At 38.1% G+C, this 17125-nt stretch overlaps 1 protein-coding gene across 7 annotated transcripts in view; it reads left to right on the top strand.

The window, feature by feature from the left end:
• The first annotated feature begins 1527 nt into the window (after positions 1-1527).
• Positions 1528-17125, top strand: part of HNRNPR (heterogeneous nuclear ribonucleoprotein R) — a 40072-nt gene continuing 24474 nt past the window's right edge. Inside the window, exons 1-5 of one of the 7 annotated variants that reach the window (XM_006883534.1) lie at positions 1528-1676; positions 4794-4959; positions 7227-7345; positions 8117-8224; positions 9365-9478. In XM_006883534.1, the coding sequence (XP_006883596.1) occupies positions 4803-4959; positions 7227-7345; positions 8117-8224; positions 9365-9478 (498 nt within the window). In that variant the 5' untranslated portion in view covers positions 1528-1676; positions 4794-4802. Of the gene's footprint in view, positions 1677-4793; positions 4960-7226; positions 7346-8116; positions 8225-9364; positions 9479-17125 lie in introns of those variants that run through there. The other 6 variants (XM_006883537.1, XM_006883540.1, XM_006883536.1 and 3 more) reach the window with 6 other exon arrangements.

Consider the following 17125-nt stretch of genomic DNA (forward strand, 5'->3'; position numbering starts at 1 on the left):
TTCATTGTTTTTGTTCAGACATTCCTCTAGGTCGTATAGCCCTGGTGTACAAGTTGCCGTCCCACGGTCACTTGTGGTTGCTGTGAGGCTGAACATGTGACACTGGTGTGTCAAATGCGTTAATGGTTGGCTACCCAATGCGGACAGAGAGTGGGGTGGAGCTCCCTGATTAAAACAAGCTTGGAAGGAGGAGTGGCATCCACTTCGTAATAACCGGAAACCCTATGAACCTGGAGAGAGGATGAAAGGCACCCAAGCGTCGAGGACTCTCTTTCATAGGGTCGCTATGAGTCGCCTGCGACTCGACGGCACTTAACAAGTGACCCAATGTAAAGCAGAATTAAACTCCGCTTGTTATCCACCATCCTGGCAATCTCCGCTGTGCTTACACTTCTTGTTCCAGTCATGCTATCAGTTCGACACCTTGAAGAGCTTCCTCCAGGAGACCACCAGAGTTCCCTAAACAGAGTTCCTTACGGGTTGTGATTGTTAACTGCTGTCCATTATGATTCATAGCGATACTCATTACCAGTACAGGTGAAAGATGAGAAACAGGTTTAGGAGTAATGTGTGAGAAACAGAGTTAGATATGATGTGAATATATCTCCTTCTGGGACAACTCTTTTGGTTTGTAGATGTCTACTTCATTGAATTACGCTGCTTACTCATAAAGCTCCAAGTCTCTGGCAGATCGAATCCACTGGGGACTCTAGGAAAGAAAGGTGAGCCGACTCCTCCCCTTGCGATTTACATAAATCCTTGTAAACTGAAGAACGGCTGAGTGCGAAATCGAGTGGGGAATGAACGGAATGAGTTAGAGAAATTAGCTCCAGACCCGGAGGTCTGCTCTATCATTTGTACTTGAGACTGCCTTTATAGATTTCCCACAAGTTGAGTATCCACCAATGATGTGGGGAAGGGAGTCAAAGAAGCAGAGGTAGTTTCCTGATCATTCCAGATGACTTTTTACACAAAATTCTCTAGCACAGCGAGGTATCAACTCACCATTACACAATATTCTACCTAAAGCCAAAAGATGACCTAGAGTGAGGCCCAAACGCGTGGCGATGGGCGTGTCTGGAGCGAACGCCCGCTGCAGGGAGAGGAAGGGTATAAGGGAGCGGTGTGACACCGGCTTCAAGGCGGCCGGGCGGGCTACGGCCCAGCCAGGCAGGGACCGATGGCAGGGGGCGGGGTTCCGGAGGCGGCCACGCGGCGCAAGGCCGAGGTTTTCGACCTCTTTTCGGTGGCAGACGGGAAAAGAGGAGTCTTGGCCCCCCATAGCATGGTCCCCCGCAGCCTAGCTGCCACCCGGGGTTTTCACTATAGACCCCTTTGTGTGCCTGCCCCCGCCCCGGAGGCGCCCCAGCCATCGGCGCTTAGTACCCTCATTGGCTCTGCCGGCGGCTTCACGGGTTGGTTCTCGAGCCGCCCGGCTAGGTCCGCTTCTCCTCGTTGTTATTGGTCACCTGAGCTGCTTCTCAGATCGTCAAGCGACGTGATTGCTCGGCAGCTGGGAGTCCCTGGAAGCAGTTCCGGGAAACCCCGCGTGCTGCCGGGATCGCGTCTCTATCCATGAGGGGGGGCGGGGGTGGCGCGCGCGCCATTTCTAGTCGTTTTCAAAGCGCCTCGCGCTGATTCTCACGGGCCTGGCCGTCAGCCCCTGCTCTGTCCTGGTAAGTTTCACGCCAGCCTGCGGGGGGAGGGGCCGGGAGCCCCGATCCAACCCGATTCGACCCGGCAGGGGCTCGGTGCCTTTTACCCCAGTTTCGTTTTAGCTACGAGGCCCCGGGGTGGGGGTGGGGATGGGCTGGGGGCGGTTTCGGCCTTGTCCGGCCGCGCGGCGGTGGGCCTAGTCCCCCCCGAGGCGCCTCGTTGACTTCGCTCATTTTCCTCCCACCCCTGGCCCCCGCGGTGCGGCCCGCGGTCGCCGTCTCCGGGGCCTGCTGAGTCGGCCGCGCTTTTCCCGCCTCCGTCCGCGGCTCCATGCGGCCAGGTCCCGCGAAGGGCCCGAGGTGCCCGCGGCCACGTCGCCTCTCCCGCTGGAGTCGCAGAGTGCTCCCGTTTCATCCGGCCTGGCCGCGTGTGAGCTGTGTTGATACTCGGGACGGGCATTGGGGGGGGGTGAGATGGGCAGCGGGAAGGATGCAGATCCCTGGGTTACCTGAGCCTGGAGAAAACTTTTGTGCGAGCCGCAGCTCAAAGGCCAATTTGTGTAGGAAGCCTCGCTCCCCTCCCCCATCCTGCATGCTCTAAGCCGAGATTTGAAGGAAAAAATGACTATTAAGAGGCCAGGAAACGTAGCCTACAAGCGGCGCCGAGGATGTGTAATTTAAGAATGTCATAGGCGCACTAAATTGGAAGGACACTTTTTTCTTGTATGGTAGTAACCGTGGTACCCAAACTTAAAATATTAAAGCCAGGGGGTTCTTCGAAGGTTCAGTCCTCTCACACTACCTTTTTAAGACTTCTACTATTTTCAAGAGGCTGAATTTATGTTTTCATGAGTCGGTCGTAGGACAAGGACTTGACACTCCCAAGCCATGAGATTACCGTTAGTTTTCATTTCGCTGATTCTTTTTAAAGCTGTCTTACTTAGTATGAGAAATTTACAGAGATATTTAGAAAAATCCAGACAGGCACTAGTACACCCAACTTTCCAAATCTCCCAGCAGCCCCTTATAAATCTTACTAAATTTCTTCTTTTTGCAACAATATTTGGATCCAGTGACTTCAGTTACATTAGTATATTTGCTGCATCCAGAAATATGGTTTGGCTGTGTGGCATTGTGTTGAACTGATAAAAGAATTTACCTGGTCTCATGATATGATAGCCTTTAAAAATGAGCGCTTTGTATTTGGCTCGAAGAGGTTTTTTCCTTTCATCCGAAAAGTTTGTTTTCCTGCAATCTAATGATAGTGTTTTTCATTAAAGTTACAAACTTTTTGAAAATTACTTCACCCCGTTTCACTGTCAGCTTAGCCTTTGCAACTAAACAGTCATAATTATTTGTCTTGTGCTTAATGCACAACTTACCCTTTTTGCTTTACACATACTTTTAAAACAGTACCACCTTAATGGGACTTTTTTCCTTGTTAAAAAAGTGTGCTTTCTTTCTGTGAGTATTCCGAGGTGCAATGCTATATTAGGGTCTTGTGATACTGAGAACTTTTGAGTTCTGATGATAATAGGTTGTATTTGGAAGTGGGGGAGTGTGGGAAAACAACTATGTTTTCACAGATATTTGGGTCTTAGGATGATTTCTTTGTATTAGTAAACATATTCATCTTACATGATAAATAGCAAACAGTTTCTTAACAATGCAATTTTGAATGTTTTTAATTTTACTAGTTCATCAAAATGAGGCTTGCCTTGAGAACCTTTTATTCATTCAGTTAAACCACAAAGTCTGTGTCTACATAGATGATGGTAGACTAATAAGTCTTGAGTTTTGTAATCATGAAAAGTCATGATACTCTTATTTTTAGAATAACCTTTTTCTGCATTTTTCTATCTCTAGTACTTTCCCTCTTGATCTTCCTCATTAATTTCAACTAAGTATTAGTGCATTTTGAAATACAAAGCTTTCTTTATGCTGGAAAAATTGCACTGGTACATTTGCAGTATTTGATACACAGTCTCAAAGTGTGGATATCTTATGTGTTAGTATATCTTATTTGGTTATCTTAGTTCTTTGTATTTCTTTATAACTGACTAGCCAGCTATCTTGAGTTTCATTAAGAAACTTCCAGAAATTCACCTTCATGTCCATTTTGAGTTGCAGTGCATTCAGCTACTTGTTGTTTTCATCAAATTAAAATTGCACCACAGACATAAACCCTTTAATTCCCTGTCTTATGAGGCAGTGTAGAGACTGGCCTTGTGTGGTTTTATTAGTATATCTCTTTTCAGGCAGTTGATTCATTTGAGCATTACTTTAGTGGCTGAACATAATAACATTTTTGATAGGGCTAACCTGAGAAATAGGCTCTAAATTTATCTCATTAGGTAATGTTTGTTGAAACGCTTTACAAGAAGTTAGCTGTTCATTCTTCAATATATTTTGCAGGTTTATTTTATTGAAATGAAAATTCAACATATACTCAGTTTTTTGTTTTTGAGTTTTTTTAAAAGATGGGACCTCAACTATTGCTCACGTTATGTGGACTTAAAAAATTGCTTAGCTTTTAATCTTGGTCATTTTTTCTTTTAAATCTGCAAGTGGGAACAGCAAATTAATTTTAGAACAAAATTTATGCTGAGTTGTGTTTTAAGTGAGGTGGAAAAGACTCAAAACAGTATCGCCATGTTGAACTAGAAACAGCAGGGTATTTATTGGATTTAAAGCAGAGCCAGGAAAATTTGAAAATTCTTAAACCTTGATTTAAGTTGTTTGTGGGTGTTCATCTTGTTGTAAACCAAACTTTTAAAAACTGTTTTAAGAATTGAGAGCTTGAAGGACTTGTAGGATTTTGTAGGACTTGTTGTTATGTTCACCAGGACACAACAGCTGCTTTTTGTTAATCTACAATCATGTCAGTAAATTCATGCCTTTATTTAAGCAAGTGTACATGAAGTTTCTTAAAGATATAATGCTCCATGTACATGTTCTATGGTTTCATAGGATTATTTTTGCAAATTTAGGTTAGCTACATCACAAAAGGCATAAATACTATTTTGGTACAGGTTAATAGTGGCATGTATACAAATTAGTTTAGATAATTCGTGCATTGTCCTACAAATTAGTTCTTTCTGGCTTAATGTAATATAGCTCCTGAATTTTTTCCAGCAGCATAATAAAATGGCTAATCAGGTGAATGGTAATGCGGTACAGTTAAAAGAAGAGGAAGAACCAATGGATACTTCCAGTGTAACTCACACAGAACACTACAAGACACTGATAGAGGCAGGCCTCCCACAGAAGGTGGCAGAAAGACTTGATGAAATATTTCAGACAGGTATAATATGCATTTCTTGTTTCTGACTGGTTATAAAAGTGAGGGCAAACCACTTTGAATTTTATAGACTTTTTTTTTTAAGGTTAAATAATACTGTTTCTGATATGTAGAGCTGAATGTTTGTTACTTTCCCTTCCTTGAGGGCATATTGGGTTGACTTTGATATTCTTATTTCATTATTTTGAAACTTCCTTAGGGTTGAATGTTCAGTTTTAGTTGTTTTCAGAAGAGTCCATCATTTGTCTTAGATTTATCACCAATTAAAATGTTTGTTTCAGCATACCAAATTTTGCATTTTTCTAAATCAGTCATTTTGCTTTTACTTTTCTACTTTTATCATCTTAAAGTGATTGTTAAGTCAGTTTGGGTCTTATTAGGTGGCATAATAGGATTAGTTAGACTGTATTGCTTGTAATGATAATAAATGTCTGACTCCTTAAGAGTTTGTGGTCAGTATCGATTGTAATAGACAGTAATCCACATTTCAGTAACTTCAAAGTGTTTGTTGTGTAATAGCCGCCTTTTTTTTTAAAAACTAGAAGTTCCATGGTTAAGTGCTTAAACAAATGTGACCATCTTAATATGGTTAGTTCCAAGTGGTTTGCCATTCTAAAGAGGGAGAGAAAATACTTCTGTTAGGGAGTGTTGTTCATAAATAAATGTGTCCTTTCCCTTTGGGTCCATAGATTGAAAGTTTCCTCCTCTGTGTTTTTTGTGTGCTTATACAGATTCTGGGAGAGAAAATCAAGTTGTCTTACAAATGTGCCTTAAGTATAGTAGTAACATACTACTAGTTGGTTTTTCCCCTTTTGTTTTTATTATTGTTTTTAATTTAAGATACTCATGATAATTTTAGATCTTAAAATAACTTCTAAAATGACTCTTGAGTGATGGTCCCATTTGAGAATCAGTCCTCAGGACAGTTGCTGTGATATCCTGCCTTTGAGAATTGGCAGTGATCTGCTTAGAGGTGCTCTTTTGTAGAATGTTTTGTTGTTAAGAGGCTGATCGTTTGAGTGTGCATGGAGTGGCAATAGATTGATGGGAGTCCTGAGTGCAACTTTGGGCAGTGTAATTTTCAAGCAGGAAATCTCCAGTTACCTAGGCATGCTCTTTTTGAGCTCATAACTCATGGCATCTTTTTTCTTAAATAAATTACTTTGCAAGTGGCATTATATTTAAAATTACTTACTGTATGGAATAAAGGTTGTTTTGGGTCTTTTTTTGTGTGTGTTTGGTGTTTTTTTTTCTCCCCCCTCTTTACCAAAATGAAATCAGTTTTATGTTAGTCTATATGGATTTGGGGGGTTTACTAAACCAAATATTTCCATTTTACATAGAATCAATTCTGAAATATATTTCTATTTCTACATGTATATAGGTAGATATAGCATAAACTTAGAATGTTAAGTAATTATGTTTTAAATGAGTAGAAATCAGTGTGTGGTTATATATACTACATACATGCAATTAAGTACATAAATTTTCTGTACGGTTTACATGTTAATCTGTAATCAGGTCCTCAGTGCCATTTGAAAAATGTTTGCCATTTCACAAGTCAATATGCTAAATGCCACAACATCTTTTAATCTCAGCTTGTCGCCTCAGAAGAACAAAGACTATCTTACATTATGATTTTCAGAATTGATTAATCAAGCTGCACTTTCATTTGCAGAGGAGTTAAATTTTTTGCCTTTCCACATTCTGATTGCAGCAAACTTGATGCTTAGATAAACTAAAATTTCAGTTTATTTTTTGGTGCTACTATGGGAAAACTTTTGATACTTTATTGAAGACTGGATAGAATTAATTAGTAAACACAGTTCTATTTCTTACCCTCCCCCCACATTTTGTCTGGATAACTAGTTGTAGTGCGTAATTTGAAGGTAGATCACTGGTGAATATTGTATATTTTTAGTACTTTAACATAAACTATAGTTTTTTTATTAATGCTCAATCTGTAGTACAATGTGTACTTCACATTTAACATCCAAGATTTATATAACTTTTGGGTAGTGGGTAATGGGATCAAGATTATCATATTTGGGGGGGTTGGGGGGATGAGGGAAAATGAAATTCTGTTTGTAGGGTGCTGGCATTTTATACTGAGTCTATATAACTGGTATAGCAGTGTTTATACATGTAGTTAAATAAAAATGTTTTTTTAGTCAAAGTATTAAATATAGGTAATTCTTGATTAAACATTAATAGGATAATTTAGATTACCCATTTTGTTAAAATAATGCTGTTTTTCAATTTAATTTTAGGATTGGTAGCTTATGTCGATCTTGATGAAAGAGCAATTGATGCTCTCAGGGAATTTAATGAAGAAGGAGCTCTGTCTGTACTACAGCAGTTCAAGGAAAGTGACCTATCACATGTTCAGGTAAGGTCTGAGAGATGTCTGAGTAAGTAGTGTTCTGAAATTATTTTAGTTTTCCCCTCCATGGTGGAGAAGTGAGTTTTTGAGTGTGATTACTTCAGCTTTTTTTTTTAACCTGTTAGCAAAGAGTTGCAGAAAAACCAGTATAACATTGAAATGACACCCCTCATGTTACTGTAGTAAGTTACTTTAAAAGTTTTAAATGATAAAGTTTTAAATTATTATATGATTAATAGGCTTTTTAATATTTAAATTTTCCAGTCTTAACATTTTTGGGATCTTTAGCTGATCTTTTTTTTATATTGGAGAAAAATAATATAGGTAGAAAAACTAGTTTCAGAATATCTGGCAAAGATAGCCCAGATTCAGTTAAAATACCAACAAATAGAAGACTTTTTTTCATTTTAAATGTTTGTTCCCTGAACCCAGACTGTCTTTATTTAATTTTTTTTTTTTTGCTCTAGTCTCACCTGTAGTAACTACTCAACAATTATTTGTTGAATGAATGAATAAGTAAATGTTGTGATAAACTGTGTGTGTGTGTGTGTGTGTACAGTCAAATCAGATCTGACTGGTACAGGAGGAGATTGTCCCTCCTTCCCCGGCAGAACATCTGGTGGATTCGAACTGTGCGCCTCTGGGATTGTAGTTGCAGTTCCTTGCCACTAGGCCACCAGAGCTCCCCCAAACTTTTTCTTTTGTAATTCAGTTACTCAGTTAAATATTCAAAGATTACTGGTGACTCTTTTTTGCTGAATTACTTGCCCATTCTAGAACAAAAGTGCATTTTTATGTGGAGTTATGAAGACCTACAGGCAAAGGGAGAAGCAAGGAAGCAAGGTGCAAGAGTCCACAAAAGGCCCTGATGAAGCAAAGATCAAGGTAAAACTAAAGCTAATTATTGTCAGATTAATTTGATAATTAGATAGAATACTTTCTTCATATTTTTTAGATTTTTCATAACTTTTTTACTTTTTTCAATATTTGCTTTAAAACTAGTATTTAAAAATAAAATAATAAAATTTTATAAGTACATATGCATTAGAATCCTAGGGCAAACATTGAAATTTATGTGTGATGAAAAATGTTAATTAATACTCCCTCATTTTATGCTTCATGAATAGTAACTATTAGTTGTTTTGAATAATAATTCTTGGATTGATCTAGTAATTTTTTTTTATCAAGATTTTGGTTCACTTTCTATTTTGTTTTCTCCTGGTAAAGAAATGCCCTTACTTTTAACTATTCTCCTTTTGAGTGTTCATTTACCCTTGTTATCTTCCATTTTGTTTGTAAAATAGGATAGTAATGCTAACTCATGATTTGTTTTTTGAATTAAATTAACATCTGTATAATAGGGTAGTACCTACAATGTAGTAAAGATTCTTTTGATAATTTATTGAAGACTGGATAGAATTAATTAGTAAACATAGTTCTATTTCTTACCCTCCCCCCACATTTTGTCTGGATAACTAGTTGTAGTGCATAATTTGAAGGTAGATCACTGGTGAATATTGTATATTTTTAGTACTTTAACATAAACCATAGTTTTATTATTAATGCTCAATTTGTAGTACAATGTGTACTTCACATTTAACATCCAAGATTTATAACTTTTAGGGAGTGGGTAGTAGGATCAAGATTATGATTTTATCATATAACATGAGCCCATTATTGTTATTACTGTTGATATTTAGAAGCTGAATGTAGGGTTTTAGTGAAACAAATGAATTTAATTCCATTGTGGACTGGATAAGGAATGTAGTCATGTTTTCAGATGAGAGGAATAACGTACAGAAAATTCAGTATACCTTAAGTTATATGTATATAAGTGAGTTAACGTTGCTAACCCAAAGACCATATGTCTCTGGTGGTTTGAATCCACCAGTCTCCTCCTTATAGGATTTACAACCTTAGGTGGGATGGAAGGTTGCTATGAGTCAGAACTGACTCAGTGGCATTGAGTGACTATATTCATTGTGTGATTTAATATCTGATATGATCATATGTAATTATCTCTAGGCCTTGCTTGAGAGGACTGGTTATACTCTGGATGTAACAACAGGACAGAGGAAGTATGGTGGTCCTCCACCAGATAGTGTGTACTCTGGTGCGCAACCTGGAATTGGAACAGAGGTGAGTGTTATTCAGTTATTGTATCAGTCCTTTAGTTTGAATTCTTCTGTCTGTTTGAGAAAAAATAGTTGATCTCTTTCAAAGTCTAGCTTTGAAATAATAATTATTATCATTAGTTTTGAGGCTTATTTGTGTTTTGCTGCTGTGTAAACATGTGTCTGATAAATACCTAAACATCTTAAAAATGATTTCAGGTTTCATAGAAATTGTGGCTAAAACTATGATGCTAGTGATAACCATTTTGTTACTATTGTTATTGTATGCCCTTGAGCTAGAATAAACTCATAGCTGACCCTCCAGTTGGTTTTCAGAGGCTGTAAAAATAGCACACTCTATTCAAGACACATCTGTTTGTTCTCTTGGCCATCTGTGGCATATTTGATGCTCTTCTACAACACCACACCAGAATGTTCTTTGGAGGCAAAAGTGAGGAGGCTTTGCCTCATATGCTTTGGGCATGTTGCCAGAAAGTACTATTCTTTGGAGAAGGACATGATGCTGCAAAGAGTAGAGGGTCAGCGAAGGAGAGGAAGACTCTCTACCAAGTGAACTGACATGGTGGGCTCTTCTGTGTCAGGAAGTGTGAGGATGGCTCAGGATAGAACAGGGTTCAGATATTTTGTTCATCGCATCTTTATGAGTTGTACTTGATTCAGCAGCACCAAACAGCAACAGAAAATAGCACAGGAAGAGATTGCTCATTTTTCTCTCATGGAGCAGCTTGGTGGATTAGAACCACATGTCTTTGGGTTGGCAGTTGAACTCCTTACCCAGATACTAGTAAAATTGGAGAGAAGCTATTACTTTATTCTGATAACATGAACATTGTTTGTCTTCCTCAGTCCATTCCCTTTTCTCCCCAGAAAATGACATAGAAGATACTCATTCTTTATTGAGAAACATTGATGGGAATAGGTTGCATAAGAGATTTGGAATCAGAAAAAAGGTTGGCCTCATTGGTCTGTATTTCTGCATAGAAGCAATTGTCCTCCATCTGTGCCTTCCTTAAGTTTTCTACATATGCTAGTCTATTCTAATCCTTTAAATAGAGAAAATAGTGCTTGAGTAAAACTTGGTTAATGGCCACTAACTGACAGAGGTTCAAACCTTCCTAAGCTACTCTGGGGGAATAACCTGGCAATCTATCCCTCTAAAGTTACAGCCTTTCAGAAAAGGCAGGCACTTGATATAATTGTGAGTCAAAAGTAGCCCGTCAGCATCTAAAATGAGTTCTGTTAGAGCAGACATTATTTCGTAGGTGTATCCACTGTACTTCTTTAGTGCCTCACATCAGGAACATGATGTTTTTGTTATGTGCTGTCAAGTTGACTGAGACTCATAGCAACAGTAACTTTTTACCCTCTCCTGTTCTGAGCCAGGTTCACTGTTTTCCGACACAACTACCCCCATTACTCTAGTTAATTGTATCAGCCCATCTCCAGGGTCTACCTGTTTCCAAGCATGATGTCCTTTTCAAGGACTGATCCCTCCTGGCAACATGCCCAAAGTATGAGAGACAGCTTTAAAATCTTTGCCTCCAAGGAGCAACTTGGTTTCACCCTCTCAAGAGCAGACTTGTATTTTTCTTTTGACAGGCCATAATATGTTCATGGTTCTTCTCCAGCACCACTACTTGGGAGGCATCGATTCTTCATCTGACTGTGGTCTTTTTCTTTTAATATTTAAATTATAGCCTTATAACTTAATATCTGAACTATGTTGGGTTATATTTCAACATCAAGAAAACAAAAATCCTGACCACTTGACCAGTAGGTGAGATTGTGGAGGAAAAAAAAAACTAAACTTGTCAGCAGTTTAATTTTACTTGGATCTGTAGTCAGCACCTTGATAGCAGCTGTCGGGAAATCAAAAGGCACCTGTAATCAGAAGAGAATAAAATAGATGGATGGGACCTTCTAAGACTCGAATCCATATGTACATCAAAAAACTACAGCAGTGTAAAAAGGAAAGACACAGACTGGGAAAAATTATTTGGTAATGACATGTCTGATAAGGAACTTGTGTCTAGAAGTTATAGAATATTCTAGCACCTCAATAAGATAAGACAGCCCAGTTGCAAAATGGACACAGGATATGAACAGACACTTCACCAAAGAAGACATTCAGATGACAAACAGTCATGTGAAAAAATGTTTAAAATCCCTAGCTCTTAGAGAGATGCAAATCAAAACAACTAAGACTAACAATTAATACCATCTCATCCCAGCAACTATAGCACAGTTCAACAGAACAGCAAACAACACATGCTGGTGAGGTTGTGGAGAGATTGGAACCCTTATTCACTGTTGTTGGGAGTGTAAAATGATGCAACCACTATAGAAAGCAGTATGGCACTTTCTCAAAAAGTTGAACTAGGAATACCATTTGATCCAGCAATTGTACTGCTGGGAATTTACCCTAAAGAAACCAGAACTTCCCAACCAAACAGATACATGCACCCCCATGTTTATTGCTATTCACAGTAGCAAAGAGGTGGAAGCAATCCAAGTGCCCCATCAAGAAATGAATGGGGGAAAAAATGGAGAAACTGTGGTGTATTCACACAATGGAATACTACTCAGCACTTAAAAACAAGGAGCTTATAAAATACACAAAATGAGTGACCCTGGAGAACATTATGCTGAGTGAAATATCTCAGTCACAAAAGGACAAATACTGCATAATGCCACTGTTGTACAATACGCCTGACTTTGGGGGGTGGGGAAAACTAAGAAAAGAGGGTAAATAATGAACATTGCATTGGAACAGATGAGGGAAATACTTGTTTAAAAGGAATATATGATTGGGCATTATTTGTATGACACCAGTCCAGAAAAAGAGCTGCATAGCAAAGTGGACTGGGCTAGAGGAGGGAGGAAATTGTTTAACAATGAATGAATTTTTTTAATTTAAATTTCATTCTTTTTTTGTGCATGTACTGTCAAATCAGATCTGACTAGTACAGGAGGAGATTGCCCCTCCCTCTCCAGCAGAGCATCTGGTGGATTTGAACCATGTACCTCTGATATTGCAGTGCAGCTTTTTGCCACTAGGCCACCAGAGGTCCCTAATAAATGAATTTTTTTAAAGAGAAAAGTGAACTGCGGAGGGTAGGGAAGAAAATGTGCAACAATGAATGGAGATCCAAATTTTCTGTAAACTTTTATTAAAAATCAGAAAAAAAATTACTAAAATAAAAGGAAATCAAAAGACATCTGTTGCATTGAAGACCTCTGTCAAGGACTTCTTTAAGGTGCTTAACTCAGTTTAAAGACTATGATGTGTCTGAGCAAGCCATGATATTTTCATTTGCTTCCTGTGCACCAGAAAGTTGGACAAATGAGTAGGGAAGACAAAAAAGAGTTGAAGCGTTTGAATTGTGTTAGAGAAGCATGTTGAAAAAGAACTTGTCTTAGGGAAAGTATAACCAGACTACTCCTCAGAGGCAAGGATAGTGAAGCTTTGTCTCACATAGCTGGTTTTCAGGAGGGGCCAGTGCTTGGAACAGCATCATGCTGAGAAAGAAAGGTATAGGGCCAGAGAAAGATTTAAGACTCTTAATGAGATGGGTTGACACAGTGACTGCAATAGTGGTATTCAGCCTGATGGAGATTGTGACAATAGTGTGAGATAGGGGTAGGTTCAGATTTGTTATTCATGAGATTGATGTGTTTTTTGATGCTTTTGGCACCTAACAACATCAAAAACTGTTGAATGGTAATTTTATAGATCTTTCCTTAAAGTAATGTGAGGGGGTAATTTCTTGTGCAGGTGATGCCAGTTAAATTCAGATAGAATTATTATGTAGTTTTGTTTTCATTAGAGTTTTAAGAAGTTGTAAGTTTACTCAAGAATCAGGTTTTTGAAAGAAGAGATTATTTTTTAGTTTGTTAGTAGATAAAGCTGTCACCATTTAACATAATTTTACAAAGTTCTCTATATAATTAAAACCAGTCCTGTATATAATAGTTGTTTGTTTATTGGTGTTTTTTTTTTTAAGTTTTTAGGATTATTACAGCTTTTGTAAAGTGTTTTATTTCTTTTTTTTTTTAAATTATTATTTTTTGTGTACGTGTACCGTCAGATCAGATCTGACTGGTACCAGAGGAGATTGTCCCTCCTTCCCTGGCAGAGCATCTGGTGGGTTCGAACCGTGCCTCTCTGGGATTGTAGTTGCAGTTCCTTGCCACTAGGCCACCAGAGCTCCCCTAGTGTTTTATTTCTTAATAATCGGCATTACTGTGGTGGTATAACTTTAGAAGTTGGCTTTTCTAGCCATTCTTAGGTTTTGCTGGTCTCCAGCTGTCTTAACTGCAGAAACATGGTCTTGCAAATCATCAACAGTTGAAGGGCCAATGTAAGGGAGAGCTTTCCACGCTTTGAGGTATCCGGTGACAGTGGTGGAGAGATGGTGAAGAGACCATGACAAAGTGTATGGAAAAGTGTAACCAGAGGAACCTTGACATGAAGGCCTCAGTTACAGGTTTTGCTTGCTGAATGATTCAAGGAAAAACTGACTTAAACTGCTCTGAGGCAAACCTTGATGGAGATTGAGAAAACTGGAGGATTCATGCATTTGTGTTGTTGGACTTTCACTAATTGGGGAATTGTACTGTATTAGTCTGGTTTGGGACTGCTGGACTAAACCTAGACTTTCATTGATTTTCTTTGCCTTCCCCACTCTCCAACTTAATTCCTTAATAAACTCCACAACTGTTAGTAAGGTCTGAGTCAACAATGAATATCAGACCCAAGTGATTGGTAGAAAGAGGTGAAGGAGCACGTGGGGGTTGGCATGTTTGAGCAGTTCTGCTGCTGCGGCTATTATTGATGGGAAGACTGCCACCCTTACATTGCATCTGCTCCCTTTGCAATTACTAAAAGGATTTTTTTTTTAATTCTTTTTTGTGTATGTACTGTCAGTATCAGAGTTTATAAAACTAACACATACAAAATAAATAGATAAGAATGGAACTGCAGCTTTTATTTTCATTCTTGAGATAGTTCCTACAACAAGCACAGACACCTCTTGAAAATCAGTGACCTTTCAACATGTAGTGTCTTTGTTAATACCACCTTTACAAAGCCCTAAGAATAAAAACTCACTCACTCCTAGATATCAAGTTGGTATTGACTTATAATGATCCTTTATAGTGTTTTTCAGAGCTATATATTACAACAGCAATAGACTCTCCATTTCCCTAGGAGCTTCTGGTGAATTTGAATCTCCCTAGATACGTAGCCTTTGGGTAGGAAGCACAGCTTGCTATATAGACTACCCAGGAATAAAAAAAATTTTTTTTATATTCTTAGCAAAACCATTACAGAATCTGGTGCAAAATTAGTCAGTTGTGTCCATTTTATAGAAGACCCTGGGTGAGACAAATTCATAGAGCTGTATAAAAGTTCTGATTTACACATGTGTGACTGCTGTGAATTAGAGTCAGCCTAGCAACTGATCTACTTCATAATGATTATAGAAATGAACTTTTTTTAGCCCATTAGAATGTTTTTCATTAATGAGCTCATTAGTGGAGACTTGTTTTATCTTTATATAAATAAGGAAGGAATTTTCTAGTACTGTTAGTAAAATTTCACTGGCGACATGAACAATAGGTTAGTGGTTTTAAGGATCCAATTAATAAATGATTGATATGCTAAATTAAAGCATGGATGGATATGTACATTCTCTTAAATTTGTATTGCATCTTAGAAAAAGATGAATTTTCCTAAATAATGTATTTGATGTCCTAAAATATAGTTTATTGTAAGTAAAATCCCTCTGAGATCATCATTCTTGTTTTAAGTAAAATCTCTATGAGAGCCCCAGCTACTCCTATCAGGCAATATCTTAAGACGCAAACCAAAGGATAAAGTTATAGACTCTTCTATAAGCTAAATTTTGTGAGATTTGGCCTAGAGTAGTTGAAATTTGAGGTCAGAAGGTGTTTTCAATGTACTAGATTATTTAAAGATTTGGGAAAGATCCAGCGGGGATCTAGAAAGACAGGGTGATGGTGAACATAGTTCCATGCTGATTAATTTTATAAATCATAATGGGAATGATTGTGTGAAACCCAATGTATACGAACTTTGTAAGCAAACCAATATAAAAAAAATTTAAGAAAAAAATTTGATAAATTGGTATTAATTGGTGTCATTTTTGATGCAGGATTTTGAGGCTTTCCTTGTTTTAACTTTTGTTTGAGAAATCAACATCAGTGCCTTTGTTTGGCAGTAGTAAAATGTTAAGAACTGTATGTGAAATCCATCAGATGCTGTGCTGGAGAAGGAGGGGACAATCTCCTCCTGTACCAGTCAGATCTGATTTGACGGTACATGCATAAAAAAGAATAAAAAATTATTTAAAAAAAAGCACAAAACAAACCAACCAAACTGTATGTGAGATTTTTTTGTCTTTGGATAAAAATCTATACATTTTCACTATAAACTGGTTTGATTGCTAAATGTCTTCCTGAATATCCGAGAATAAAAATCCTGTTGCATCAGTTTGATTCTAATTCATAGTGATTCTGTAAGACCAAGTAGAACTGCCCTTTAGGGTTTCCACTGAGCCTTGGTGGTGTTTTATGTTTCCTGCTGGTTGCTGAATAATTTGCATTTTGAATTCATCAGCTACTCTTTGGGAGAAAAATGAGGCAAGTCTCCTCTGAGTGGTGGGTCACATGAGTCAGAACCAACTTGAAGTCATTGGTTTTGGTATAGTTAGGTTTTTCAAATCTTTACAAAAACTGATTTCCACATTGAGGAGCAGTTAGTGAGTTTGAACCACCAACCTTCTAATATGAAGGCTGTATGATTTTACAAAGATCGTTCTTTTTTTAAGTCATCCTTTTTTGTTTTTTATTTGTTATTGTTACCTCAGCGCATCGAACTGACAGACAAGTGCTGTATTAGAAGAATGATAAACAAGAATACAATTTTTACAAATAATCCTCCCCCCCTTTTCTTGTGCACCGTCGAATCATATCTGACTGGCATAGGAGGAGATTGTACGTCCTTGTCTAGCAGAGCATTTGGTGGATTTGAACCACCTGCCTTCAGGATTGCAATGCAGCTTCTTGCCATTAGGCCACCAGAGCTCCCTTAAATAGATCATTCTTTTTTTTTTCAAATGTTTTTTTACAGCATATTCTTCCCATTTAATTTTTTTCTCATTCATTCATTCATTGTTGTACGTTTTCCTCCCTGCCCCCCCCAGTTCACTTTTCTCTTAGAAAAGAAAAAAAAATTCTTTCATTGTTATACAATCCTCCACCCCCCACACCTGTTCACAGTCCACTTTATTATGCATTTCTTTTTCTGGAATCCTGTCATGAAAATAGTACCTACTCATATATTCCTTTTAAATAGTTCTCTCCCTTACCTGTTTCAATGCCGTATACATTATTTATCCACTCTCTTCTTAGTTTTCCCCCAGCCCCAATGTCAGTCCTGTTTTACAACAATGGCACTATGCAGTATTTGTCCTTTTGTGACTGCGATATTTCACTCAACATAATGTCCTCCAGGGTCACCCATTTTGTATATTTCATTAGTTCTTTGTTTTTCACTGCAGCATAATACTCCGTTTTGTGAATATACCACAGTTTCTGTATCCATTTGTTTATTGATGGGCACTTGGGT

This window comes from Elephantulus edwardii, unplaced genomic scaffold, assembly GCF_000299155.1.
Source record: "Elephantulus edwardii isolate Elephantulus edwardi_28Jun2011 unplaced genomic scaffold, EleEdw1.0 scaffold00028, whole genome shotgun sequence".
Taxonomy (NCBI): Eukaryota; Metazoa; Chordata; class Mammalia; order Macroscelidea; family Macroscelididae; genus Elephantulus; species Elephantulus edwardii.